The following is a 27986-nucleotide window of genomic DNA, read 5'->3' on the forward strand; positions in this document are numbered from 1 at the left end:
TTATTGATCTATCATGCAGGAACTTGTATTCTGTCCTAATTAGACAACAATGACATCACTCAGGTGCAGGTCTGATTCACCGACACAAGCAGGACTCAGCTGTGATTGTCCCCAGTTTGTTCACCGTAGTCCCGTACGGAACCAGTTTGCTCACCATAGTCCCGTACTGAACCAGTATCATCGTACTGAACCAGTTGCCCCCGTTGACTGACAGAAGATCTCCTACTGACTTTCCCGGGACCAATCAGCGGCGGCGATGGGCGGGGCCTCGGCAAAACCAGCTCGACCAAATTCCCAGTCGCGGTCCCTTGCAGTTACTTTGCATCCAGGTCTCGGAGCAGCGCGAGCAGCATCCCTACGCGGTCTGCGGCGTTTCGGGTCGGATCTGCAGCTTCAGCCGCAGCACTTGTTGGGGGACCTCTAGTATGAGAACTTCCATTCCAGCTCCTTTGATTTCGTTCATTCCCATATTTGATCATCTTCATTTTGACCATCCGACCTCATTGTGTCGTGCGTCTCATTGTCCCGCTGTCAGCCACAGTTTGTTGCTCTGCGCCGGCAGCAGCAGACCTGTCTGAAGGGAGCAGCTCTCCATTCCACCATCTCTGTCCTCCTGCTGCTGCTCTGGATCTCGTGCATTGCTGGACTATAACGCAGGGGGATTTATTTTTGAGCGGACCCCGCCACTTGTTTCTCTCTGAGGGATGTACAGGCGCTCTGAGCGGGAGCACCCCACGCCACTGCCCGCTGAGTGAACTGCTGCCGTGCGCGTAGCTTCGTGGAGCAGGTATCTCTTCTGGAGATGCTCCAGCACGTCTGATCGGGGTTTGAGGTCCGTGCGCATCCCCACTGGCTCCGGATATAAGAAATTGCCGCGGTCAGCCTTTTCTGGAGCGCTTGTCCTCTGATTTTTTTTTTTTGTGTGGACATATTTGGTTCTATTGAGGAGGATTGTGCACTCGGAGGCGCGCAGGCTAACATGGGGGACTCGATGTGGAGATATTATTTCGGAGTTTTGTTTATTGCCTTCAAAGTGGACTTGTGCCGGGCGCTCATCCTGGAGTCCATCTACTGGAACACAACAAATACCAAGTAAGTGGAACACGAGCCGCCCGAGCAGAGCGTGTGGCGGCTTCACGCCGGACTCCGTGGAAAGATCCCGCAATGTAACGTCGGCTGCTGGCCGCCGTGGCTTCGGCTATGCGCGTGAAATAGCACGAGTTAACGTGAAGTATTTATTTGATTAGAAGCAACTTTTCAATTAAAACATAGATTGAGTGGAACAAAGAGCACGCAGAGCAGCAGCGGGATTTGAAATGATAATTCATATTCTACGGTTCTCCTCACGTCCTCTTCCACGACACTACACTGCGGCGGTCTGTTGAAGCGCGTCACCAAAGTCATATTGTGTCAAAATATGAATCCAATAGTTCACAGTGGATTATCTGCTTGCCGAGTTTCACAGAGAACCGTAATGATCCGTAAACCCTGTACATATATATTAAGTCCCAACCTGCTACTGAGTTGGTCTGTACACTGAGGTTTCGGGGTTGACCAGCAGCATGTTGTGTCTGTACGGCACGGCACGGCACGGTCCTCGACAGCAGCGGCCCGGTGCAAGAGGCCGTGTTTAGTGCCTCGTCGCTGTCCTGCTCTCTGGTTTACTGCCGCTGCCTCGCGTCGCAGTTGGGGATGTTTACGCGCAGCGAGGCCGCGCGTCATGCCGCTCCAAAGCGCGCACACCCGCCTCACTCTGTCGGCTTCATTTGAAGGAATGTGGCTCATTTAGGTGGTTTGAAGTCAAATCAATTATAAGGTAACTTTACGGCTTGGGTTCCTCGCTGGAATAATAACTCATATATGCGTATTATAATTCACATATGACTGTAACAAGTCCCGATCAATTAACAAAGGGCAGACTTTTGAAACTGCATTGAGTTCATTAGTAAACCCGTTCATTCCATCGTAATTTGTGCTTCCATGTAATGTAATATTGGACGTTATTGCTACAATGAATACAGCATTTATAGACACGACGAGGCTCCGCGGAGCCGCGGGACGCGCCGGGCCTCTGACGCGCTGCTGCGGGGTTCCAATACGCTGTGAGGGAATTATGAAATAATTAATCGAGCAACGAGCCAAATTTGAGGGCGGATTGTGCTGTAAATATGGGTGATGAGACAAAAACTTTTAATAGACCGCCGTACGCGTTCAACCCGCCATTTGCTCCTCACTCTGAATGAGAGCCGAGCTGCGCGCGGGTCTGACTGCACGACGCACTCACACTGTGCACGTTGTTTTTAATTTATTTATTATACATTTAAATAATGCATTATAGCTATGACCACCGGAGGTGATTATTAGGAGATGAGGCGCACGTTCGTGCCCTCACAATAATAATAATAGTAATATTAATAATTATAATATTATGATTAGCATCCTACTGCCGGTTTGTGAATCTCATTCACCGATTTCAAAATCCTGTCGTGACATTTCCAAATACACCCATACAGACCAAGAAAGGCGGTTATTTGTCTTCAAATAAAAAAGGTGTCTTTCTCCTCTGCCCCGGTCCCCGCCCGGCGGGGGGCGCCCTCTTTGTGGCCGTTTCGTCACGGCTAAACTCCAGCTCGCTCCGTAATGCATCTTCTGGCTGCGCGGCCGCCATCAGGCCCTCTCCCATCCGGCTGCACCGTAGAAACACACACAATGCAGCCGGCGGTCTAACAGGTGTGCTGTGTTGCAAGCACAGAGCTGCTGGTAACTCGTGGGGTAACTTGTGGGGTAACTTGTGGGGTAACTTGTGGGGTGCGCTGCGCTCTCGGTTATTATTGTCCGCTGAGCTCGTTGTCCGTGAGCAGGCATGGTGTGTGTGTGTGTGTGTGTGTGTGTGTGTGTGTGTGTGTGTGTGTGTGTGTGTGTGTGTGTGTGTGTGTGTGTGTGTTCCTGCCGGCGGGACAGAGCTCTGCTGTTCTCATGCAGCCGCCCTGCTCCAGCCTCTTGACTGCCGCAACCATCTGCGTCCCGACGGCTGTGGAACCTGATGACGCACTCATTTGTACTTTTACCTCATGCGGAGACCGAGGGTCAGAAAGAACAACGCTTCATATCGCTTCGGTTGCACTTTGCACTCTTTATTCCAGCCCGAGCCGCACCGTGCTGAGCCGCGATGTAATGACCCGCTACGGGCCGCCGTGCGCGTGGAGGGCCCTCATGACCACGTGCTCTATTAGAGAGATGGAGACGGAACACAGCACAACTTGAGTTAAGTAGGGGACATGTGCATCTCATATGTTGAGAGATATTAGTGAGAAGCCACTGCAAGGACATAACTGTGACTGTGTGTGTGTGTGTGTGTGTGTGTGTGTGTGTGTGTGTGTGTGTGTGTGTGTGTGTGTGCTTTCAACATGGAACGTTCCCCAATTTGGAACGCTGTTTCACTTTTGATTTTCTAAAAAGAGGACAGAACCAAATAAAGAAAAGACTTGTCCCCTCAGACAGCGTGGCCTCGGGCCACAGCAGCGGGCATTCCGCTGAATTAGTGCGTGCATGTGCGCATTCTTTGCGTTCTGTCTGCAAAGAGTTCAGAGGTAAAAGGCCAGAGAGTGATATCATTGTGTGACCGGTCACGTCTTTTTCTGGTTAATGCCCCCCTGAGGTGTCTCTGGTTTTAGAGCCGAGCCAGGAGCTTTGCCTCGTAGTTGAAGTTCTGCAACAGGAACACACCTCACATACAGACTGACTGTCAAGATTGCTCACGAAAGTCACAGTTTGAGATCAGGCTGGAACCCACGCCTCTCTTTTTCCAGACAGCCAACGTCTGATAAAAAACTTTTCCGTCAGTTTATTATCCCTCTGCCCTTGTGCCTGCGTCACGTATTCCTCCTCGGTGGCAGAACAACCTCAACGTGTGAATATCTTTATATTCAGCAGGTCAGCAATATGCGTCTCTCTTTCAGTTTGTGTTCGTCCTCTTTGACTATTCAAGGAAGGATGAATGTTAGAAATGTGAAGCGGTGGGCCCGTCTTTGTGTGTGTAGGCCGGGGGAGAAGATAAAGAAACAGCTCGGCTCTCTCTCCCTCTCTCTATGCTGAGTGTGTGTGTGTGTGTGTGTGTGTGTGTGTACCAGAAGAAAAAACTTCCACAGGGCCCACGGTTGTGTCGATTAAACTTCATTGTTGTTTGCGCTCTACTTTACTGCCCATATGCGTGGACCTACGGGGAAAAAAAACACACAACAAGAGAATGACCCCGTCCCCTCCTCCCCTCATCTCACCATCACATCACACACACACACACACCTCCTTCTTGTGGTAATCCATTTTGTAGTTGGGAGGGAGAAACAAAAGAGAGGCCTGCTTTACATGGTTTATGTAAAAGGAGCGCTCCCTCTCCTCCACTGCAGTTCATTAAGAGATTACATAGAAGCCCAAAGGCCCCTTGTGACCGGGCAGTGACGGGGGCACCTCTGTGGGTCCTCTTTTGTGAATGTAGGAGGGGTTCCATCATGAATGACTGACGAGGCCTTGTGCTGAATGTCGCGGCGAAAACCCTCTCTCTTCCTCCGACTCGCCCTCCTTCCATAACCCCCGCAGAGCCTCTAATTCTGCTCTTTCTCTCTGGAGCGAGCGAGAGGAGATCACTTGCTTTAATTTAGCTACATCGATCGGCGTGGATGCCGAGAAAATAGAAAGAGGAGAAAGTGAAAGCCTGCCGTGTTCGACACACAGTTCACACTGCCGGGGTTAAAAAGGTTGACGCTGCCTTTTAATGATTATTGCCAAGAGAAAAGTTGATGATTAAGATTTTGTAATAACAGAGCAGGAAGTGAAAGCAGTGAAATAGAGAGGGAGCGAAGATAGCGCCGGGGCCCCTTGGGGCGTGGAGGGTAATTATGTCTCGGCCTGCTCAGAACTCATAGGCCTGGATTACTGGATGAAAGGTAGGGCCGAGGGCTCGGAGCGCAGACAGAACCAAAGAGAGGGGACGGGGGTGTAAAGACCCCCGTCCCCTCGGCCGACAGAGGGCCAAAGCTGGGGCGCCGTGAAGAGTCGCGGCTGGATTAACCCTCACTAGGCCCCGGCTTGGCCTCTTTTGTCTGCCGCCTTAATGAGTCCCGGCACCGCAGCTGCAGATTCAGAGTCAAACAGTTGCTCTTGATCTGCAGTAAATATTCACCCTCCCTCCTTCCACTTGGGGCTCTCATAACCTAGGGACCACAGGAAGAGAACGGAGGGCAGATCGGGACCGGGGGTCCCCGGCGCGCTCTGTTTTACTGGACTGCTGGATTTGGGTGTCACAAAGCGGAACACCGGTGTGCCGCTGTTCCGCTTTGTGACACCCAAACATCCAGCAGTCCAGTAAAACAGAGAGCCTGAAAGAGAGCGGAGGAGGAGGAAGAGGCATGAAGGGGGTTATTTTATGGAGATGTGCAGTGACAGGAGGAGGCAGGGAAAACAGACACAGAGGGAAAGACAAGTTCACAGAGGAGAGATGTTTTGTTGTTGTTTCTTATTTCTTTTACTGGCGGCAGATGCAGCGGTCACAACCTCAGGAAGGAGATCTGCAGTCCTCCGCCTCCTCTTTTTCCTTTTTGCCCCTCACACCCGTCCTTCCCCCCCACACAGACACACACTAAAAAAGACACCAAACGGAAAGGTGGTTAGAAGAGAAATGAGAAAACAGATGTCACACGGCAAATTTACTTTCAAGTCTCCTGGAATCACCGGAGCCTCTGCAGCGTTTGTCACACATGAGGAACAAACCGACACTTGAGAATGACTCTCAACCTAAAATCTAGAACTGCGTATTTCTATAGTAGCAATATGCTTGTATCTCCTTTTTCTAAAGATAGTTGCATGGGTGTGTGTGTGTGTGTGTGTTGTCTCCATGTTCAGCCGTCACAAAACACAAGTCATTGCTTCACAACCCTCCAGGTTTTTTTTTTTGGTGGAAGAAAACAGTCAGACGTCTGTTTTTTTTGCCGTTTCATTATGAAAACGTCACAGTTTTAATGAAAGCCTTTATTTCCAGCTCTGACAGAGACGTGGAGATTGTGAGGAGAGAGTTGGGGCACCTGTGTCCGCGCTCACCTTCCCACCAAACGGCTGGCGGTTCGGTTAGAGATGAGAGAAATGAGCCGACAGCTTCTCTCCGGCTGGCTTTGTCGGAGCAGAGCGTCTGTGTGTAGGAGGTGGAGTAGGGCAGCGAGTCAGATCCTCCCGGTGAGAGAAGGGAGAAGAAGAGTGCCGCTGTGCGTCTCCGCTGTTCCCTTCCCTCAGCCTGCTGGAGGAGCCAGCACTGCGAGGACAAACTGGGCTGAACATTGCTTTCTTAACTTTATGAAACTAAACATAAGCATAGATTTAAATGCATAGAATTGTATTCATTTATTATTCAAATAATACATCGTGCCCCAGCAATTTTGATGAAAAATCTTCAAAATTGGAAGGAGTGTGAACAAATTGGACAAAATGTACACAGCAATTATAATTCCAGGGTATAATAAATATTGTAGACACAAAATGTAATTGAAGAGACAGCTATTTTACTCAGCTGTTCATCCTTATTGTTTTTTAATCTCTTGCTCAATTTTCACGTAATTGACTACTTAAAACTTAAAAGCACAGTCAAATGGCTCTCAGGCATGAAGGTCTTGTCTATAATACAAAAGCAGCAAATCCACAACCAACGTTTGTTATTTTTGCTTTATATGCAATTGATAATTTTAAAAAAATGACTCGGTCAACTAATGTTTTAATCAACTATCTGCTTTGCCTCTTCTACAGTGCAACTAAATATTATAATAATCTGTCCACATATTTACATTGTTTTGATTTATTATTTGAAGTCCAAAGGAGTCGGCTGGGGTTTCTTTTGTCTTCTTCACTCACTCAATACTTTGTACACTTCATCATGTAGAGGAACTTCAGTTAGCAACGTTAACCAAGTCGAGGAAACAAAGCAGATATTTCTCTTTTAGTGTTCTCTCGAGCAAAACGACGACTCTTGATTATGATGAATTTGGACAAAGAGCTGAAGGCACTGCTGGACTGACAGACCGCTCTAAAGTAGCTCGCAGCTCTATCACAGAGATAATACGTATGGTGGAGAAAGTCACTAAAGAAAGGCTCTTTCTTTAAGGGGGTGTGTGCCTTAAAACACGGTGAGGATCAAATGCATTTACAATCATGAGATGATGGGGCTGGCTTTTGTTTCCCCCCTGCCCGTCCTGTATTCAGCCTCGCTACCTATTCAGTAGCTGCATCAGGCTCCTCAGCCTGTCTGCGTGACCTTGTGTACCTGGTGTTTGTTTCTAACAGCTGCCATTGGTCCAGGTGTCTGGTATCTGAGGCACACACACACACACACACACACACACACACACACACACACACACACACACACACACACACACACCAGCCATCGCGAAAAGCATTCGGGGGGCTCCGGAGCGCAGGATGGCGGCGTAGAGCTGATGAAGGAGTGTCCAACGTGACACTGTCCCCGTCTTCCTCTCCTCTCTCTGCCCCTCCCTCTGTGTTTTCTCCGAGGGGCCGATCCAGAACGGCTCATGTTTGCCCTCAATCAGCCTCTTGGCAGCTTATCTTTAAACCCACATCCAAACTGTTTTACTCTTCTTTGTCAGCGTTTATCGAATGCTTTCATTATACTGCACTTTGCTGTAAATCAGTTGGCTAAAATACAAGAGTGTAATAGAGAGGGTGGTGTGTGTTGTGTCTAGTTTCTTTTTTTTTGCCCCTGGCTAAGGCAGATCTCAATTTTGAATTGTAAAGGCAGTGAAAGAACAGGATACAGTGATTGTGATAGCATATCTCATATTCAGGCAGGACAAACACACGGTGTGTTTGTATGTGAGAGGAACAGGGGCAGAAAGAGATGGGACATTTGCTTAGCTAGTGTGTGTGTGTGTGTGTGTGTGTGTGTGTGTGTGTGTGTGTGTGTCATCTAGATCTCCCTGTTGGTTAGTTTTCTGTAGGTTTAGTCATGTTTGATCTCCTTCCCGTGGAGATAGCATTCATGCTAGCAGGGCAGGAGCTCGGCCACATGGTTGACAGGATTGTCAGGAAGGCGTTGGTGAAATGATTCACCTGATCACCATGTATGCATGTGTACAGTAGGTGTGGGCCCAGGGCATGGCAGAGAGGCTTACTCAGACAAGATTACTCTTTTTAACATTCATTTTGAACCGACTGAAACAAGTATGTTTGTGTGCCATCTCACTGTAGTTTCGCTGTAACTGGAAAAAACGTTTCATCTCATTTTGACCAGCGATGTTATTTATTTTTAGTCTTCCCTTGTTGCTGTCTCATTTCACAGTGAGCTGTTGGAATAGATTGTTTCTGGGCAAAGGGAGATAAAGTATGTGTATCTTATATAATATTGGCCATACACAAAACCAGATTCAAAGCTCAACAAGTTGTATTCTTTAGTGATATTGCAGCAGTGGAACGACCTTTATACATCTTTTTTGTTGCATCGTGCTTTAAGAGCTTGTTTAAAGCATGAAGACTGGCCAAGCATCCTGTAAAATAAACCGATTTAGAGGTTACATATCCTGCGTCATCAGTAGTATGTAGCACAATTTTCCTTAATCTTGCTCATATAACTGCTGTGTAGAGGACTGTGGGTCAGAAGGTAGGAAAGCATGCTGGCTTGCAAACTGCAAAATGTGACCGGATACAATAGGACATCCTGGTGTATTTTTGTCATTTGACACACAATGTATTGTGACGTACTAGTATTTTTCGGCATACTGCATGTCATGGCAGCATGGTTATGGGAACACACAGAGTGTTAGAGGGCCTGCTCTCTCTATGCCCCCCCTCCACCTCTACCTCATAGGCCCCAGGGCGGTCTATATTTACACCCCTGACTGAAGCACAACTAGATTAATCCCTTTCGTTAAATAAAGGCCACACACAAACACACGCACGCACACACACACACACACACACACACAAACACACACACACACGCACGCACATATACCAAAAGATAAAATAAGCACATGCATGCTTTCACCCCTGTGTATAAACACCCATGCTGGCTTGCATGCATGAATGAATGCTTGCAATCATGCACACAAGGTCCATGCATACCCCTACAGCTCCACAGTGTGTGGAGAAGAGAAGACCCCCCGTCACTTATAAGAACCTTACCTCTCTCTCTCTCTCTCTCTCTCTCTCGCTTGCTCACTCTGTGCTCCCCCTCCTCTAGACACACTCACAGATGATAAGATGATGCCAGATGGCACTTCGATGCACAGACATACATACCCTTCCCTTCTCTCTCTCTCTCTCTCTCTCTCTCTCTCTCTCTCTCTCTCTCTCTCTGACTCCATCACTGGGCACACTGTACCACTGCTGAGTGTGTCCCCAGGGGGCAGAAGAAAAAAATATTTTGCTCGGCCTAGTTAGCCGCTGCGTGTGCACGTGTCAGCGCGTGCACGTGAGCGTGTGCATGTGTGTCTCTGTGTGCCCAAGCTCATGCCGGAAGCGAAGAAGATGATGCAGGCTGTCAGAGGAGGAAGGAGAAATAATGCATGTGTCCGTGTCCGTACGTCTGAGAGACAAGAAAGACAGAGGAAGGAGAAGCTGTTTCTGTGAGAGCAGCAGTCTGTGTATGCAGACAACTATATGCTTTGAACACCCGCTGCTATTTCATTTAGTGCTCTTTGTTAATTATGGATGGCCCGTGCCTTGCCACCCGTCCCCTGAGCGTTGGCTCCCCTGCCGCCCTGCGGTGGCTGTCTTTGTAGTCGGGGAAAGACAGAGTAGAAGCCGTGTACTCAGTGCTCCTCACTGCAGAGCGGAGGAGTGAGCCGCTTTGGCTTCTCATTGCTTTCGTAATGAGCCGATCTGAGGCTCTCCTGTGCTTGTTTCCAGGAAAAGAAGTCATAGTTCGTATGGAGATGGCGGGCCTGCCCACAGACATGATGTATTTACAGTATATATGCGTTTGACTTACATGCAGATCAAGATTGGTGAGGGAAAGACAAAAGAACAGCACCAACGAGTGCTGATTAGGCGATTATCTGAAGTCCTGTTACATACAGTAACAAGCAGAAGGGTCAAACATGTGCTGGTTCAGGCTTCTCAAATGCTGCTTTCCTGTTAATGTTATGATTATAAAGGATACTTAATTTGAATTTTCTTCAACTGAATGAATTCCTAAATAATCAATCTAATGTGCATTCACAATATGGCAGCAGCTATTGATTACTTTCATTCTCATTTAATCCTTGAAATCATTCATACATTGTTTGCTTTTTAAAATGTCACAAATCCTAATACGTCCAAGGCGACGTCGTCGTAACCCAAAGATATTCAGAAACAAAAGAGGAAAATCCACACAAATAAGGGAGATGAGCTGATATCAATATTTAGGCTTAAAAAAATGACGCCAGAATTCCAGCACTGGATCCCAGAAAGAGCCTCCACCTTCTCTGCTCACCTTCCAGAAACATGCACGGGACCACTAGTACATCATGATCTACCCGCGACAACCTAAGCGATCCCGCTGGATATTCCCATTATTTCCAGTAGTCAGTATTTGTGTCTATTTACTTGTGCCAGTATTCACAGTATGCCATTAAAGGCCTCCAGGGGGTCCATGGTGAACATTTCAAATTGTATCCAAGCGTGGGGCAAATTGGTTTAGTAGATAAATACAAGGTTTCACCTCTAACTCAAGTTGTGTGTGTGTGTGTGTGTGTGTGTGTGTCAGAGAGAACGTGTGCAATCACAGGAATGCTGCAGGGGCTCTCAGTACTCAGAGACTAAATGGCAACATTATTTTACTTTTGGGAAGAGTTTAGGGAAATTCAGCTGCACTCCCAGACAAACCCTCCAGGCTCTCTGTCTGTCTGCGTGCAGCTTTCTGCTGCAGCTCAGTTGTGATATGCCTCAACAAACTGGGCTTTTATTGTTTTTTAATTTTCTGTTTTGTATGCCAACGCTGTTCTGCCATTTCCCCGGCACCGGGGAAGCACGTCGTCGTCTCCTCATTTATGCGCTTCATTATTCTTCTCTCGCTGCCACAATGCTGAGGAAAAGCTGCGATTCTGTCTTCACTTTTGGGGTCACTTTGCTCCACAAGCACACACATGTACGCACATCACGCATTCGATTATCCTTCATCATATAAAATTAATGGACTCAATCAGTAATTACCACATCAATAATTAAGCCGACTTGTCTCTTTTTGAAAGATATGGAGAGGCTCAATGGCAACCACTCCAATCCGCAATGCATAATGAATGACTTATCATCCGTTCTTTTTGCAGCTAACTAATGTCCTCCTTCTCCTGTTCCTCCTTTCAGATTTGTGCCAGGCCAAGGCGTGGTATTGTACCCCCAGATCGGGGATAAGTTGGACATTGTGTGCCCCCGCGTGGACAGCGGGATGGGCGATGCCGTGGAGTATTACAAAGTGTACATGGTGCCTCGGGAGCAGCTGGAGAGCTGCACCATCACCAAGGCCGACACGCCGCTCCTCAACTGCGTCAAGCCCGACCAGGACGTCAAGTTCACCCTCAAGTTTCAGGAGTTCAGCCCCAATCTATGGGGCCTGGAGTTCTTCAGGGGGAGAGACTACTACATCATCTGTAAGTACACGTGCCACCCCGAGGGATCAGACATTAGGCCATTTATTGTTTGAGGGGGAACAGCCTCTTATCAGTTCAGCAGGGTTAGATCCAGCTGCTGAGGGCATGTCGTGCATTGTTGTGTGGCCGTGTATTTCATCATCGAGTCAATCACTGGTCACACAGAGGTGTTAAATTGCAAATTATTTTTCCCAGTTTGAGGTTAATGTCCTTACAAGACTCACAATGTTGTACCATCAGTCAATTTCAAGTCATTCTTGCTTGCAATTTCATACACCTTCCTGAATTTGTTGTTGATGGACATGCTGAGAATGTGTAGGAAATCAACTGAGATGGAGGTTGAAAAGACAATTGCCGACACTTCATCGGTAGATTGAATGGCTAAGGCTATCCAGATGCCTCGATACAGATGTTGCGTCTGATACGAGCTCACACATGATTTTACCCTCTTGTCACTTGAGCTTAAAAAGCCGTGCAGCACAAACAGGTAATAACCGTCCCAAACAGGCGCTCCCAACTTCACTTGTCCGAGACAGTTTGCAGCCCGTAATGTTCCGCTCAGTGTCGTGTACGTACACATGCAGTCCTTTCAGTCTGCACCGCATCGACGACTTTAGCGGTGAGGCTCTCAACCTGCCTGGTATTCTCTGTCAGGGTTTCTGCCAGCGCATCGCAAGACCAACGTAACATCAGCGAGTGTCCGGTTGAGAAAGAGAGTGTGTGTGTGTGGTGTGTGTGTGATGAAGAGTGTAAAGTCAGCAGTAACATTACAGCTGTGACTGAGCAGTGTGTGTAGATCATCTACTGGTGAAGAAATGCTACAACTCCTGAAGACCTGTGATGAGCCAGTCGGCCAGATGATGAATAAAGTACAACTTCGTCATTGACGTGAACAACAACGAAACCTTTAGCCACTCCTCTGAGTTTTGATCATTTTTTTCTCCTTCTTTTTCTTTTAACTTTTAACTGACAGCAGTTAAACAGGTAATTAAGCTATTAACATCCTTACTGCGATGTTGAATGTGAACATGTCAGCGAAAGCTTCACGCTGTTTGTTCGTTACACTCACAAAGTGAGCAACAGCCCATAAAATAAAACAAGATTTCGACGTCATTGTTAGAACTGTAATTGTTTTAAGTCCACATAACGGTATTCAATATCTGCAAGTTCTTACAAGTTAGTACGTGTACTATTCTTGGGCATTTAAACTACACATTCAAAGCCCTTTTGAATTTTACTCCATTTAAGGGAATCCGTGTTGTATTGAAATTGTCTCCTTGAGGTATTTGCTTATTTTAGGATGTAAACTTTGACTCTCCAGAGTCTCCCTTCAGTCTCATTGTGCAGATGTGGCCACCCCGCTTTACTGATTGCCTGTGATGAACTAACGCCGTCCCGGGAGGAAGTTGTGATGGGGTTTAGCGCCGGCCCCCTGGTTTGAAACATGGGAGGTGGACTGAACCATCTGTGTGGCGCTGATGGGGGGTGTGCCGCAGATAGGACCATCTGTGAGGCTGTGCCACTGCCATCTGTGAGCTGTCACAATAGGGGAAGGCCATATTTCTGACTGAGTAGAAGGGAGGGGAAGAAAGAAAGAAGGAAAGACGAGCGCGTCACGCTTCTCGTCCAGATCTATTGTGGGAGAGGAAGTTGAATTTTCCAAAGCAAACGTGCAAGGTAACAACTAATTGTACTGAACAGTAAAAATCCCACGTCAAACTGCCTGCAGCAGCCGACTCCTGTGAATTTAAATGTTCTCCTGAGCTCCACGGTACCCAGCAGTCCCGCAGAGAGATCTGTCAAGCAGCTGTTTCAGAGAAACCGGTTGGCCCAGACTTTATGCTCAATCAGTTCTACAGAAGTTAGTTAAAACCAAACAGCCACCAGTGGCTGCTGTGTCACTAATGTGTCATAGCTGCAGGATATTTACACGTCGGGGCAGGTCTCGCTGCGTTACAGTCTAACAGCTGCTTTTGTGGTCTTGCAGGTGACACAAGTTGTTGGAGCAAATATAGCAGGTTAATGGCTTTACTAGTGCTCACAGATACCTGACTGGTGGGCGGTTCCACACATAAATACACCTGTGAGGCCGTGCATGAGCATCCGAACCCACAGGAGCCATCAGATGTGGTGTGTGTGTGTGTGTTTATGTGTGTGTGTGTGTGTGCTCAAAGACTACAAAGGCTTCTAGACTGAAGAGGCGCAGACGCGATCGCCCTCCCCTCGTCTTCCTCCACCCAAACGGTGCAGTTAATTATTGACGAGCTGATGCTGGGGTTTACTTACCCTGGTTCTCCTGGTTCTAGTGGTGCTCTCTGCTTGAACGTGATCACACTGTGGTGGATCAGCCTCAGAAGACGGGGATGAGTTCAGGTTGATGCAGAACATGAATTAGAAAACATAAACCATCACATGGAGGCACATGGAGGTGTACATGTGGTTTGGAAAGAGCCAGATGCATGCATGTGGGGGCAAACACACACACACACACACACACACACACACACACACACTTACACACACGCACACAAAGCAGTACCTGACAGTACAGACGCCCTGACAACAGTCCTCTTCTCTCTATCTATAGACATCTATACTAGTTTCTCTCTGTGGTTCTCTATCAGGGCCCGAGCAGACAAGACTATTTCATCTCTCAGGGCCTCACGTTAAAACCCTTCCTCTTCCTCAACCTGCCGAGTCGACATGATTGAACAGAAAGAGCAGTGAGAAAGTTCAATTCCGAACATTAAAAAGACGAGTTGGAAAAATTGCAGTTCTTGCAAATTCCCTTCCCACCAACATCCCCTCCGTCCTCCACCTCCCTCCACAGCTACCCAAAATGCTAATGCACAGCCTAAAGAGGGGCGAGAGGGAGCTGCTTCTCCATTGGAGTGTGTCACACTTTGCTGTTAATTGCCTCTTCTTGGCTTGCTCTGGCCCCACTCCTGCAGCTTTAACAGCCCACTGCCGCTGCATCGCAGCACTATGTTGTGTACTCTTTCTATTTTGTTGAATCGGACGCTTGGAAAAGCTCCAGCTTTGCATGTGTAAACACCAGGAGTAAAGCACAAACAAACACACACTCACACAAAAGAGACAGAATGAGGGAAATGTGCAGAGGTGGGCGTAGGTGGAACCAGACTCATGGTTGTTTTTAGCTTGCGGTTCTGGAGTGAGCCATTGTGTCGTTGCCGCTGGGTGTAACTGCGTGTGTCTGTGTGTTGGGTGAATGAACTCTGGGAATTAAAACATATATTCTTCCCTGCATAGCCCTATGTGAAAGCCTCTCCATCTTATGTATGCCTGTGTGTCTGTGTGTGTTTGTGTGTCTGGCCCCCAGCATGTCCAAGATTCATCATAGTGTGACACCGCCTCAGAAAGTTCGCCGTGAGGATTTCATTAGTCTTTTGGAGTGAGCACTCGATACGTAATTAATTAACCAGCGTTTAAGCCTCCATTTCTTCTCACAATTGCCAAGGCCCCCACATCAATGCTACGGAGTCTCCACCGATTGGATTAGTGCGGCCTTGTGTTGAGTATTGTGTGAGTGAGGCTAGACCTATATTAGATGGGTATGCTCGAGCCCCCCTCCCGAACTTCATCATCAGGCCTCACATGGACTGCCTCATCCTGTACCATCCTGCAGCGGAGACAGGCGGCCAATGAGAAAAAAAGGATGCACGCATTACACGGTCCGCTCGTGTGCGCGCGTGACTGTCGGATTTGCAAGCTGTGTGTTTGCTCGCGTGCGTAAAACGGGCCACTGTGTATCTGCAGATTTCTGTCTCTGAGCACTGCAAGTTTGTGTATTTTGTGCGAGCGCATATCTATGCGCGTACACACTTCTGTGTGCCTTCTTTTTATTCGGTAAGTTGGCAGCATACAATGCTGAGAGCCGAAGAGTTTGATGTGATCGTTCTCGGCAGAGTGGCCTGCAGCCGAGAATGTAGTGAGCTGGATGATTACATGAGCTAAAGAGAGAAAGAGGGAAGGAGGAGAGAGAGAGAGAGAGAGAGAGAGAGAGAGAGAGAGAGAGAGAGAGAGAGAGAGAGAGATAGAGAGAGAGAGGGAAATGAATAAGGACGGAAAGGGGGCCGAAAGAATTAAGAAAACCAACGAGAGCTAACGAGAGTAAAAGAGAGAGAGAGAGAGAGAGAGAGAGAGAGAGAGAGAGAGAGAGAGAGAGAGAGAGAGAGAGAGAGAGAAATAGAGAGAAAGGGGTTGAACGAGAGGGATGATGAGCTAAAGAGGGCAGAAGAAGGACAAGGCTGAATTTACAGTCAGAGCAGACGTGCGCAGGAAGATTTCATCCAGACTTTAATGAGCCTTGGCCTCATCACAACAGAAATGTCCCGTCACCTCCCTGCAGCTCGGCTTGTGGTCTGGGTCTAACGTGAGCGCTGAAGGGGAACGCTCTTCGCATTCAATTTGATGTGAATTCGAAATGCACTTTCAGCTTTTTGTCTGATTTAAACGATCAGTTCTTTATTCAGCCCAATACATGCAGGTTCTTAGCATCAGATTGGCGTTGACATTATTATTATCACATTATCATAATGGCAGCCCGGTTTATTCAGCAACAGTCAGTGCTACTTTGTGTCTGTGTGGCTAAAAACCTGGATTATTTCCAACAATGCTCAGTCAAACTTTGCTCTTTTTCACCCAAAATTGCAGTTGAACCACTTATCACTGCTTAATAATTGCATGTTAACTTAAATGTAAGTGGATCTGACTAATGGATTTTAAATGTTTGTGCGTTGAGTGGTGATTATTCCACGACGTTGAGTAGATTTGGGGTGAGCCAGCTTTGCCCTGGCCTTGTTTCTGAGGGTCACCAGGGTCCCTAAACGCAGAGGCGCCCCCTGTCACGGGTGATTAGGGCACGCGGTGATGATGGGTATTAACCAGCCCGTAACCCCAGCTCTGTGATGAGGGCTTCACGCTTCACGGCAACCCAACGGATGGCAATGTATGCTCTACGTTTATATCATAGCTGCCTTTGTCTCTCTTCTTCTCTTTCTGGGACACATCCTCACTCTGTCCATCCCTCCATTCTCTTGTTCTCTTGCTGTGGGCAATGCCCTCTCTCTCTCTCTCTCTCTCTCTCTCTCTCTGTCCCTCTCTCTCCCTCTCTCTGTCCCTATCTTCGGGCTCCTGTTGCCATCCCTGTACTCTGTTTCAGTATGCGTGGTCGGGTATTGTCCATCCTGCAGCAGGGCATTGTATATTAATTATACCCTCAGAATATGACAAGGGTGGGAGGCTGCTTTCAAAATTGTTTTTCAAGCTTTACAAGGCTCTTGAACTGGACTACAAAAAGTTCCCTATTTGAACACATATATGTACATACTATTTGTCCCACTCGATATCAAATACAACTGGAACATATGGCTGCAGCTAAGCAAAATGATTCAAACGCTAATAACCACTAACATCACTCTTTAAATCTGACGTTAGCTTAAACACCATATGCCATCCTGAAACGAGCTAGCACAGTTATCTGTTGGAGTTATTTATTGCTATTTGATAGTTACATTGGGACAAATGAAATCTCTTTCAGTCTGGTCTGGATTGCAGCTCCGTGGACGTCTCGTTGAACACGAGAGGATCTTCCACTCTATTGATTTGATAAAAAGGGGAAAATGAAGTTAAGGAAGGTAAATGAAGCTGAGAACAGTGAGGATGTGTCCGGGCGGGGTGACTTGTGCTGTGTTAACGACGTGGGGGTGGGATTGTGGTCGGAGTGTGTGTTGTATGCTGCCAGTAATTTTACACATGGCTCTAACACACACATACACACACACACACACACACACACACACACACACACACGTGCGCGCTCAAAGTGAGGACACTTCTTCACACCGTTCTACCGTTGATTTGAAACTATATGTGTGTCTGTGTGTGTGTGTGTGTGTGTGTGTGTGTGTGTGTGTGTGTGTGTATGCCACTCAAGCTGTCACTTTGGTCTCAAGCGCTAGCTTACCTTGTCACAGCTGGTGAGTGATTTTTCCTGATGACCTTTTTCCCCTGTTGCAGAGCCTGTATTTTCCATGTGTGTGTTTGTGTGTGTGAGTGTGTGTGTGTGTGTGTGTGTGTGTGTGTGTGTGTGTGTGTATGTGGCTGTCAGTGTGTGTGTGTGTGTGTGTGGAGAGGGGGCGGGCGGGACCAGTCTGCCTCAGCCCAAGAACACCATCTTAACCACATCGCCAGTGCGAAAAGAGCAAGAAAAAAAGACTCTTTAATTCACAGTCAAGATGGAGTGAACAGAGAAGGAAAATCCAATGCAGCCTTTCCTTTGTCCTTCTCTTCTCTCTCATTGTTTCTCGGCTCCCTGCAGAAGGTCACACGCAAGCCCAACTAGTGGCTTAATCTCTCACTATTTCTTTTCCTTTTTCCTTCTTGTACTCCCCCTCCCATGTCTGTGGGTCTTATCTGGATGCTGTAATGCCAGCTAGTTGGTGAGTAAATCCATTTGTGAGGGTGTCGTATGAACCCCCCCATGGTCCCTCAGGCCCAGCATTACGGATTAGCTGGTTAACTCTAGCCAGCTAGTTTGACAGCACGCCCAGCCGGGCCTCGCCTGCCGAGGCTGAGAGGGCCCAGTCATTCAGCCCATTCAACAATCACATTCTGTTTAAATCCAAGTCAGGCTTGCCGGCACTGCAGCCTTGGCATAGTGAGTGTTTTACTCTGCATTTAAAGTGGAAGAAGAATTTTTCAAATGACTCCAGATTGAAGGATTTGTTTTAAGTGTCAAGGAAACGTTGAGGGCAAGTTAAAAAAAAGCTCTGTTTTCGGAGGCTCGACAAGGAGATTTTGTTTTTTTGTGTGTTTAGCTTTAGTCTAAATGGATGTTGATGTGTAAATGGGGCAAAGGGAAAGAAGAAGGGAGGACAGAACAAAGAAATAGCATCGATATATGTGGCAGACCTCAACGCGCCTTCTGTGCAGTCCACCGGCCTTCAGACCCCGTGAACTCTGACCTCTCTGGCCATAGTGCATCTGACCATGCATGCACCTCGACATGCCACGTCCCGCACTCAAGCAACACTGCACAAACACAACGCCATCGTGAAATCACCACAAAGTAAACACTGTTAAGATGGTTAATGACATCCAGCAGGATTGTTTAAATCAATGTGTGTTGTGCTAACAGGTTTATGAAATGAACACATGCACGCACACGCGCGTGCACCCCCACACACACCCCCTCACACACACACACAGGCACACACACACACACACACACACACACACACACACACACACACACACACACACACACAGGCACAGGAGCACAAGCCTTTAAGGAGCTTTGTCTGTAATGTGCTTTTCGGTCTCCACTGGAAAAGCTATAGGTCAGCTGGAGAAGGAGACAGGGGGAGAGAGAAGGCGAGATAGAGGCTGGGAGTGAGGGGGGGAGGGAGTGAGGGAGGGAGGGAGTTCTTGTTAACATGCTCTTTGTGTCCGCTCCTATCACCGCCTCATTGAAGCACGGGGATTCTGGGAGGGTGGAAAAGGAAAAGAAAAAAGACAACTGGGAGGAGGAGAAAGAAAGCTGCAAACTATGCAAAGCTTAATTTTTTAAAGATGTTTCAATGGAGAGCTCAGCACCTGCCTTTCTCTTCCCCGGCAGTTGGGCGAAAGGCTTGGAGTGCAGCGGGAATGAGAACATGTTGAGCCGAGTGTGTTCCTGGGGTAATGGGGTTTAGGGACGAGGCTAGAGGCTGCAAGGTGGCTGCCCCGGAGAGAAGGAAGCTGGGGATGATGGGGTGTTGTTCGAGGGAGGAGAAAGAAGAGGAGAGGAAGCAGAGGGGAGGGGATGAGGGTCAGGGTGGTGGGGGCGGTCGTAGTGAATGCGGGCCACTGCACGCTGGCAGGAAGCCAAGCTGCTAAGCCCTGGCAGCTCGTTAGCCTCTGTGTTACTGACCTGATAGACCACAAGCTCTACTACCCTAACCTCCCTCCCTCCTTCCCTTCTTGCCTGTTCCCTCTCCCTCTCATGAGCCTCACCAACTGCAGTACTGCCCAGCCGCCTCAAGGGGCAGTGCAGATAGAAGCCCACGAGCAGAGAGGCGGAGTAGCAGCTAATGGGCTTGAGCGTTCCAGCTGATTGAGCTTTGGATGGGCAGCTTTTTTTGTGTTGTCTGTGTGTGTGGCCCACATCTGCACAAGTGTGACACAAGCAGAGATTTCACTTCCATATTTCCATCTTCAGCATCAGCTTACAAGGCCCGTTTTGTTCCTCCTGTCACAAGTGGGACGCCTTGCTCCGCCCCTCCAGATTCCTTTTCCAACATCTGCTGTTGTCCCTTAAACACAGTGTTTAGCGGTGCACTTCTGTGTTCTCCGGTGTATAAATGTTTTTTTTTTTAAGATCCTTTAGCTCTTTTCATCTCAGGGCCATTGAGGTATTAATCACCTCCCTCTGTTCTCTTAATTTCTCTGCCTCTCCTGGAAAAGTGCCCTGCTTTTTAAAACAGTTCCTCCTATTTACATCCCTGAATATCTTTCTTCATGTTGTCAGCAGGCCTCTCCCTCTTCTTAAGCCTGGCAGCGAGTTTGATTTTTTAGATCTGAGCTTTTGAGCTTTATAAAAATCCTTAAATTGTGTTCTTTAATAACTAGGTACCCCTCTCTGGAGTGTCGTTAGTGCTTACGCACAATTTCCCGCGGCTTGCTAAAATGGCCGCGGTCGTAGCAGTTGTATCTCTCTCTCAGTCTCTCCTCTCTCCTCACCTCCCTTAACTGCCTCCTTCATGAGGCCCATCAGCATGGTTAGAAGTATTACAGTCACAATTACTCAAGTTAATTGACTTTGGGGATGTGAAATATCCCGCTAGAGCGGAGCGTTTGAGGTGATGAACAGGTGAATTGTGATTTTATTAAAGGGGATATGACTCAGAGGAAGGCTCTCAGTGTCTCTGTTGTCTTTGGGAACTGGCTGTCCGAGATAAGCTTAAAGCATACACGGCAACACAATTTCCCCAACACATCTTTGTTGTACCAAGTGCTCACAGCGACAGCTAATTCTAACCTTGTCCCTCTCTCTCTACCCGCTGTAGCTACATCTAACGCCACCATGGAGGGCATCGACAACCAGGAGGGCGGCGTGTGCAAGACCAAGTCCATGAAGATAATCATGAAAGTGGGACAAAGTGAGTATTATATTATTGAACTATGGTGGTGATTGCCTGCGGGCGTGAGCAGGCAGCCACAATGCAGCGCTGGTACATTGTGAACAATTGTGCGAGAGTCAGAAAATGTCCTAATAAGGTCATAAGAGGCTGTGCGGCATACTGCTCCATCGTCTCCATGACACCTGGGGCTGCGAGGGGGCAGCAGATGTAATCTAGTGGAAACACACTCACGCACTATTGCGCATGCTTGCATGCACACGTGCATTGGAAGCATCTGCTGTTATACACCCTTTCAACACGAAGGATTTATACACATGCAAATTTAGTTCAGAGGGACACAAACACATCATTCTTCTGTGTGTGTGTCACTCACGCACACACACTGTCCCTGAGAGGGCATTCTAAACACTACATATGAAGCGCAAATACACAGTGGCCCCACGCAGTCACACCAGACAGACCGGACCCTATTCTTAATTACAGCGATAATTATTCATAAATCAGTTGCCCGTGTGCAGCCCAGAGAAGCCATTTCCTGTGGTCGGCCCGCTCATCAACACCAGCTCCAGCGCTACTGAGAACCGCTGAAGGTCAGGGAATTAATGAAAGCCGCTGCACTCGGAGGAAGTAAAAGGAGAGAACAGGTGCCGCTTAGTAGTAGTGAAAATACGCTCCAGTGTTAAGAGGTGCTCACAAATCTGTGACTTTTATTAAATTAAATGAACTATTTAGTGTGGGTTTGGTACGGTTGAGCTTGACGGAGCATAGAGTCACTCGTACTAGTGATTGTGACAGCAGATGCTCAGAGAACTACCCTACCATTTACTGTGACTGTGCTCAGCATTACGACCACAACACCAATAGAGAGACATTTTAGCAGCATTTGGACCCAAATGAACCCATTGCAGAACTAGAAAACCGCCATTAGCTGCTCTTTATGTTTGATTACAGTCATTTCTGGGTCACGAAGAGTCGTTTGTGCAAAAACACTTTGCCGGATGTCAATCGAGTTGAAGATAATTTGGCTGCTGCACTGAAGCATTTTGAGGTTCGAGCATTTTTGAATCTTTGTGATTTAGGTTTGTTGCTGAGACAAAACAACAGGCACAAAGACACCTACCTGATTGATACAAGGAGCAATCTGAATCAGTGTCTTTCCATGAGCATCAACAACATAGACGAACCCTGCAGGGTGCAAGAATCACTCTTTCATTTCCATGCATCTTCTTCTCCTATTTTCAGATTCCTCTAATCCTATTTCACCCAAAGACAACCCCACCAGAGTACCCTACTCACCCAAGAGCTCAGATGGCAAGGAGACCTACAACCCCAACGATGTGCTGAAGAAACCAGGTGAGATCATCTTCTTGCAGCTTAAATCCCAGGAAATTGGTAATTGCATGGACGATTTATCAAAACAGTTTGGCATTTGGGCGATAGATTGTTCGGCCAGTTGAGAGCAGATAACGGTAAGGCGTGTGTGTGTGTGTGTGTGCATTTGCAAGAGTCACTGCGGTGTGCGTGTGAAAGTGAAGGAAAGAAACATCAGCTATTCATCAGCCAGTAATTGAATGTTGCCCATAAAACTGATAGCCATCTCCGGCCTCTCAAGGACTTATAAGGTATCTCCATGCTGGCCACATTCCAGCCTCGACCCGCCGCTTAAGTGACATTTTCAGGAAAATGATCTGATCGCTGTCTGCCATCTTCTTAACGACCTGCTCTTAGTACAGACGGACACTTGTTTCTCCACAGAATCATAACTGTGGCTACGTGCAGACCTCTCTTATCTCTGCTATTATATTGCAGTTAAAAATCTCCCAAGAACATCAGGCCGGCAATTTCCGCAGTGAGCTGTGCTCAGAAAAAAAAAGAAAAAGAAAGGGCCCAAGAACAAAAACAAGCTGGCCTATATTATCAGTCCTCCCTTCCTTCCCGCTCATGTCCTGTCTCATTGAGGGCGCGGCCTCACCTGATTCTTTATGTTTTCACTCCCAAATGTGCGTTAATGTTGAGCATGCAGATCGGCCACTCCGCCTGTTAAATCCTTGCTGGCACCTTTTATCTGCAGGCGTCAGCATCTTCCTCTCTCCATCTTCATGTCGCCTGCTTTTTTTATGCCTCAGCCGTCCATCCCGGCAGCTATCAGGAGCATATGGGCGCCAGAGTGCTATGGGCAGAGCGTCTGAGGCAGCATAATCCTCTTGTAAAACAACGGAAGGTTTCCTTGCTTTGGGCTGCCTGCCATCCTGTATCCACTCCCCCTACCACAGCAGAGACAGTTGTAGGTCCTCAGGAGAACAGCAGCAGACAGGGAGACACAGGAAACACGCTCCTGTCCGGGGAGAACAGAACACACCCACCCTTAAGGTGTTGGATGTTAACCAGAAGGCCCATGCAGCAGTTTCATAATTGGTGCCTCACAATGACATCAAATCCATCTTTCCTGTTTGCTTCCCTCTGGGGCTGTTAGTTAGAAATCAAAGTTACTTTTTATGGCTTTCAAAATGCAATTGATTTAAGTGCCATTTGCCTGTATCTACCCAAGCCATTGTATCTCCTATTAGGCTGCGCTTGCGCAAGTTTCAAGGTTGCAGTCTTCACCGGCTGAATTTGAATAGCCACCAATCGAATGTGACCTTTATACAAAAGCCCTCTAAAGGCAGGCTTCACTCTCGGCGGCTGTGCTGCTGGCCTGCTCCAGACACCTTCACTGTGACATGATGAAAAGATTGTGAAGAATGAAAGGGAAAGGCAGGAAAAGACGAAAACACTGCATCCTTTTCTTTCCTTTAAAGGCATCAGTAAGAGTCTGAACTGAAGTGTTTTTGGAATCCGCAGAGAGCATCTGACAACTCGTTCCACTACACCCTATTGGTATCAGAATTGTGCCAGAATCACATTTTTCTTACTTTTCAAAGCCCTAAATCATGCTCATGCAACAATTGGCCAGAGGTTCTTTCTCTTGACACATTTACTTTGTGAGCACAACCTCCGTGGACCCTGGTGTGTATGTTGTTATCACCGTTTGGATGATTAGCGCTCCTCACATCTCCCTGTAATGCCTTCAGACGGGGTCGGATGACATGTGATACAAACCAGTTTGTTTTAAACACACCCCGACCCCGACTGTAAGTGACATGTTTATAACAATATAAGTATAGCTTGACTTGACCGAACACAACTCTAATTTAGTCATTTTACTCATGTTTGCCTCCCTCTGTCTCCCAGATGTAGCACCCAGAGAAAGCAATGACAACGACAACAATGGGAAGTCCTCCAGCATCATCGGCTCCGAGGTGGCCATCTTCGTTGGTATCGCCTCAGGCAGCGTCATTTTCATCATCATTATCATCATGCTGGTCCTGCTGCTGCTCAAGTACCGGCGGCGGCACCGCAAGCACTCGCCGCAGCACGCGGCCACACTGTCTCTGAGCACGCTGGCCACGCCCAAGCGGAGCGGAGGAGGCGGGAACAATAACGGCTCGGAGCCCAGCGACATCATCATCCCGCTCAGGACTGCTGACAGCGTCTTCTGCCCGCACTACGAGAAAGTCAGCGGCGACTACGGCCACCCGGTCTACATTGTTCAGGAGATGCCGCCTCAGAGCCCGGCCAACATCTATTACAAGGTCTGAGCTGGAACTTTTAAAAGCAAGAGACCAACTGGAACAATCCCGGGCGGAGCGGGTTTTTAGTTTTGGCTGACGCCAATGGCACGCCCGCAATCACTCTCGCTCTTTCTCTCTTTGTCGACTCCTCCTCGTCCCTGATGTTTTGTCACTACTTTTTTCTTTATCAAAGCTTTGCTGATACCTTGTCCCTCTGGTTTGGTCCCAGTCGGTGTGGACGGGATGGGTGGAGGGCCGGAGAGAAGGCTACCGCTGCTGCTCTCGGCTGCCCTTTGGAAATAGACAGGACGATCTCTTCTTTCCCCGATGCTGCTCCCCGTTTTCTTTTTGAGGGAACTAAGTGTTGTGGGATCAGAGAGTTCGACGGATGCACAGCGTGCTTGTTTTTCTTTGTCTCGGATGGGACGGATGGAGGGATGTATGAACGTGAAGGTTTGCTGGCATGAGACGAGGGGAAGGAATTTGTAGCTTCACCATAAGAGAGACAACTGCTTGGAAAAAGAGAGGGAAAGAGACAAACAAAATGAGGGAAGAGGAGAAGTAAAGGAGAACATGGGCTGACCATGAACTCACAAAATGGCTGCCCTCCCTTGATGCTCACTAGCCAGAGAGACTCTGTGGATTCACCAGCCGGACGAGGAGGACGGAGAGAGATTCTCACACCTCTCCTCCTGGGACTTTCCTGACTGACTCACAGAGATCACCATTCACCCTGCCACCCATGCTCACCATCACATAGACACACATTCACCCACACGCACAGACACACTGTCACACCAGTCCATGTGAACTGTTTGGGTTTAAGTGTGGATTACACCATTCCTCCCAGATATGTTTTGAGCAAATCACTTCTTTCAGATGATAGTTGAAGGTCTGAAGGAGGTAAAATAGTTTTTTTTTGTACTGTTGACCTTGTTTCTGCTCGTAACTGGTTTTCATATCCTGGTGTAGTTAAAATGCGGATATAGGTTTTCTTTTCCTTTAGTGACAAGATAAGTTGTATGTGACGATCAAACTCAAGTTACGCAACAGTGGCTAGGAGTGGCGAGAGCAGGATTTTCTTTGAATTTGTGCACTCTCGCCCGGGAATAGGGCGCGTGTCAGGTCTGCCCAGGTGGCTCCTGGGAAGAGTGGAGGACTTTCATTTACTTAGAGCAGCACTATTAACCCCTTACTGGTGCCGCCACTCTTCGCAGCAGTCAGAGAGAGAGAGAGACACAGCGATAGCTAGAGATGGGAGAGCAGATGCATCTCGTCAGATTTAGTAGTAAGGGCTCTCCACCTGGGCTCTTCACATGGGGAAGTGTTAGGGGCAATAAGAAATCCAATTCGCCTTACTGCCATTTTTCGCATCAGGTGAAGAAGAGGCCTGAGATCTAGTTGAGGTTAGCCTAGCTGGCTGAGACAGCTCTAGGTACTGTAATGTTTACCCCCGGGGGGCCAGTGATGATTAACAGGACCCTCAGGGCCCAGCATCAGCATGGCCGGTGCTCTCCTATACTTGTTTAAAAAAAGCACAGGGACATCTTCTTGCATTGTCACTGTTTCTTAATCTCCATTAGCATTTGCATATTGTGAGTATTTGATTTACTTCTCTTTTTTTTTTTTACATAATAGATGTACATTGAAATAAAAAGGACATTACAAAGATGAAACATGAAATAAAAAGCAGAATTTATTTATGATAAACACATAGAGCACAGGTGTTGTCAGGCCGTTTGGAGAGGAAGAAGTAATGTTAATATATTATGGTAGAAGTGCACATTATGCAATCTAGGTTTTTGATTATTTCATATCTCCCATATTTTCATAAGCTCTCGTCCACAGGGCCTGGGAACGAGGACCAGGGGAGGGCAGCCTGGGCCCGGCCCCGAGGGGGAGTAGACTTATCTGTCCCAAAATAGCTCACATTGGTGTACACAGGGGCAGAGTAGCTGTGTCTCCCACACTCACTCAGTGTAGCATCTCCCAAAGGATAATTCCCATGAACACCCAGTGCCCCGACTCTCCTCATACACACCTTTCATGTTCTCTTGTGCATGTGTGTACGTGTGTGTGTGTGTGTTTGTGTGTGAGTGTGCGTGTGTGTGTGTGTGTGTGCGCACGTGTTGAGCAAGTCCATATTTCAGTGACTTCACATCCATTAATATCTTTGGCTTAGGATCATAATCATGACTTAAGCTGTCCCTAGAGCATGTTTCAGCCCATCATCATCATTTGTTCATAAAGAACATCAAAATTTCACCGAAAAGCCAAGCCTTGTATGATCTGAGGTTTGTGCCTCTAAGAGGCTACAAAATCTGCAAATATGCAATTCTTATTTATTTTTTTAATCAATTCTGAGAAAAAACAAACACCTATGGAAAGTGTTCTTAACCACTGAAAGATGTAACAACAAACAAATGACACAAAACTAGCAAAGTACGTCACACAAGCCTGCTGTTAGTTTTTCTTTCCTGCATTATTTCTAGTATTATTTTCCTTTTCGGTTTTAACTATGTGCCGTAGTTCAAAGGTAAACTGTGAAAAATGAAACCATTAAAAAGCATATATATCACACCTGAACAGGTATTTAAGAAAAGATGAAAAGAAGACTTGCACACACACATACATACAACAAAGAAATGGCTGTTTAGTTGCTCTGTCTGCGGCAGAATATGACAATCTTATTAGTTTATTTGAATCTGACGTCCTTTTCTTCGCTGCCACTCGACTAACGCTCTCCCAACATTGAGCAGGTTTGATTGGACCTTTATGAAATGTTGTAGCGATGCTGTGAGAGTCTTAGCCTGAAGGCCAGGAGAAGCACCTCAGGCTACTGTAAAATGCCTTGCTCGTATGGTCAGCCCTTGGTCACTTGACTCAGTAATTTTGCACCGTACTTCTGTAGGTAAGAAACTGTAAATACATTAATGTTTGTATTGTATATGGATCCTGGGTTGTTACAATAGCCTTATTCACCTTTTTAGGAAAGTAAATGGAGAAAAAAAGTACAGAAAAATTGAATACACTTCAGTAAAACAGAGCATACTACTTTTTTGGTAAATAGCTTATGTAAATATTGACCAGAACCCAATAAAAACATTTTTTTATAAACTCTTAAAGTAAGATGTTTTGTATAAAATTTGAATTTTTTGCTATGTATTTTAGCTAGCGCTCGATGGAAAGCCCGTGTCCTCCCCACTCCCTCCCCTTTTGCACTGTTTCCATGGTAATTTGGTTTTTAAAAAAATGAGAGAAAAGTTGCCAAACCGACTGCTGCATATTTGTGCCATAAGTGTGTACCATAAATATTTATTGAATTAGTTTCTTTTTCTTTCTTTTTTGTTCCGTTTATGATTTACCTTCAGTCCAGTTTGTTAGTAACACAGTATTATATTTGCATTATTTGTTGGTCTACCCCTGGTTTTCTTTAGTCACGTCATGGTTGCCGGGTGGCTGTAGCCCCTTTCTCCCTTTCTTTGCAGTGTGAGATGGCCAGGTTGTGAAAAAATGGTTTTACCATTCAACAATTTAAAACAAGTTCAACATGAGGATAAATGACACACATTCCACCAGTCTGTTACAAACTGAAAATGTTT

At 47.1% G+C, this 27986-nt stretch overlaps 1 protein-coding gene across 1 annotated transcript; it reads left to right on the forward strand.

Moving 5' to 3' along the window:
• The first annotated feature begins 344 nt into the window (after nucleotides 1–344).
• Nucleotides 345–27986, forward strand: efnb2a (ephrin-B2a). Its single transcript, XM_068572929.1, has 5 exons — nucleotides 345–1092; nucleotides 11347–11630; nucleotides 20699–20791; nucleotides 22016–22126; nucleotides 24005–27986. The coding sequence occupies exons 1-5, from the start codon at nucleotides 980–982 to the stop codon at nucleotides 24409–24411; spliced, it is 1008 nt and encodes a 335-aa protein (XP_068429030.1). The 5' UTR covers nucleotides 345–979; the 3' UTR covers nucleotides 24412–27986.

The sequence above is a fragment of the Clinocottus analis genome, unplaced genomic scaffold (assembly GCF_023055335.1).
Source record: "Clinocottus analis isolate CAN_PGR_092001 unplaced genomic scaffold, fCliAna1.0.p SCAF_12, whole genome shotgun sequence".
Lineage (NCBI taxonomy): Eukaryota > Metazoa > Chordata > Actinopteri > Perciformes > Cottidae > Clinocottus > Clinocottus analis.

What these genes read in the sequence shown, in the direction of transcription:
- efnb2a (XM_068572929.1), top strand. Translation starts at nt 980, where the DNA reads ATGGGGGACTCGATGTGGAGATATTATTTCGGAGTTTTGTTTATTGCC. An exon ending in GAGAGACTACTACATCATCT is followed by an intron (nt 11,631 to 20,698) that starts GTAAGTACACGT and finishes TACCCGCTGTAG; the next exon opens with CTACATCTAACGCCACCATG. An exon ending in AATCATGAAAGTGGGACAAA is followed by an intron (nt 20,792 to 22,015) that starts GTGAGTATTATA and finishes TCCTATTTTCAG; the next exon opens with ATTCCTCTAATCCTATTTCA.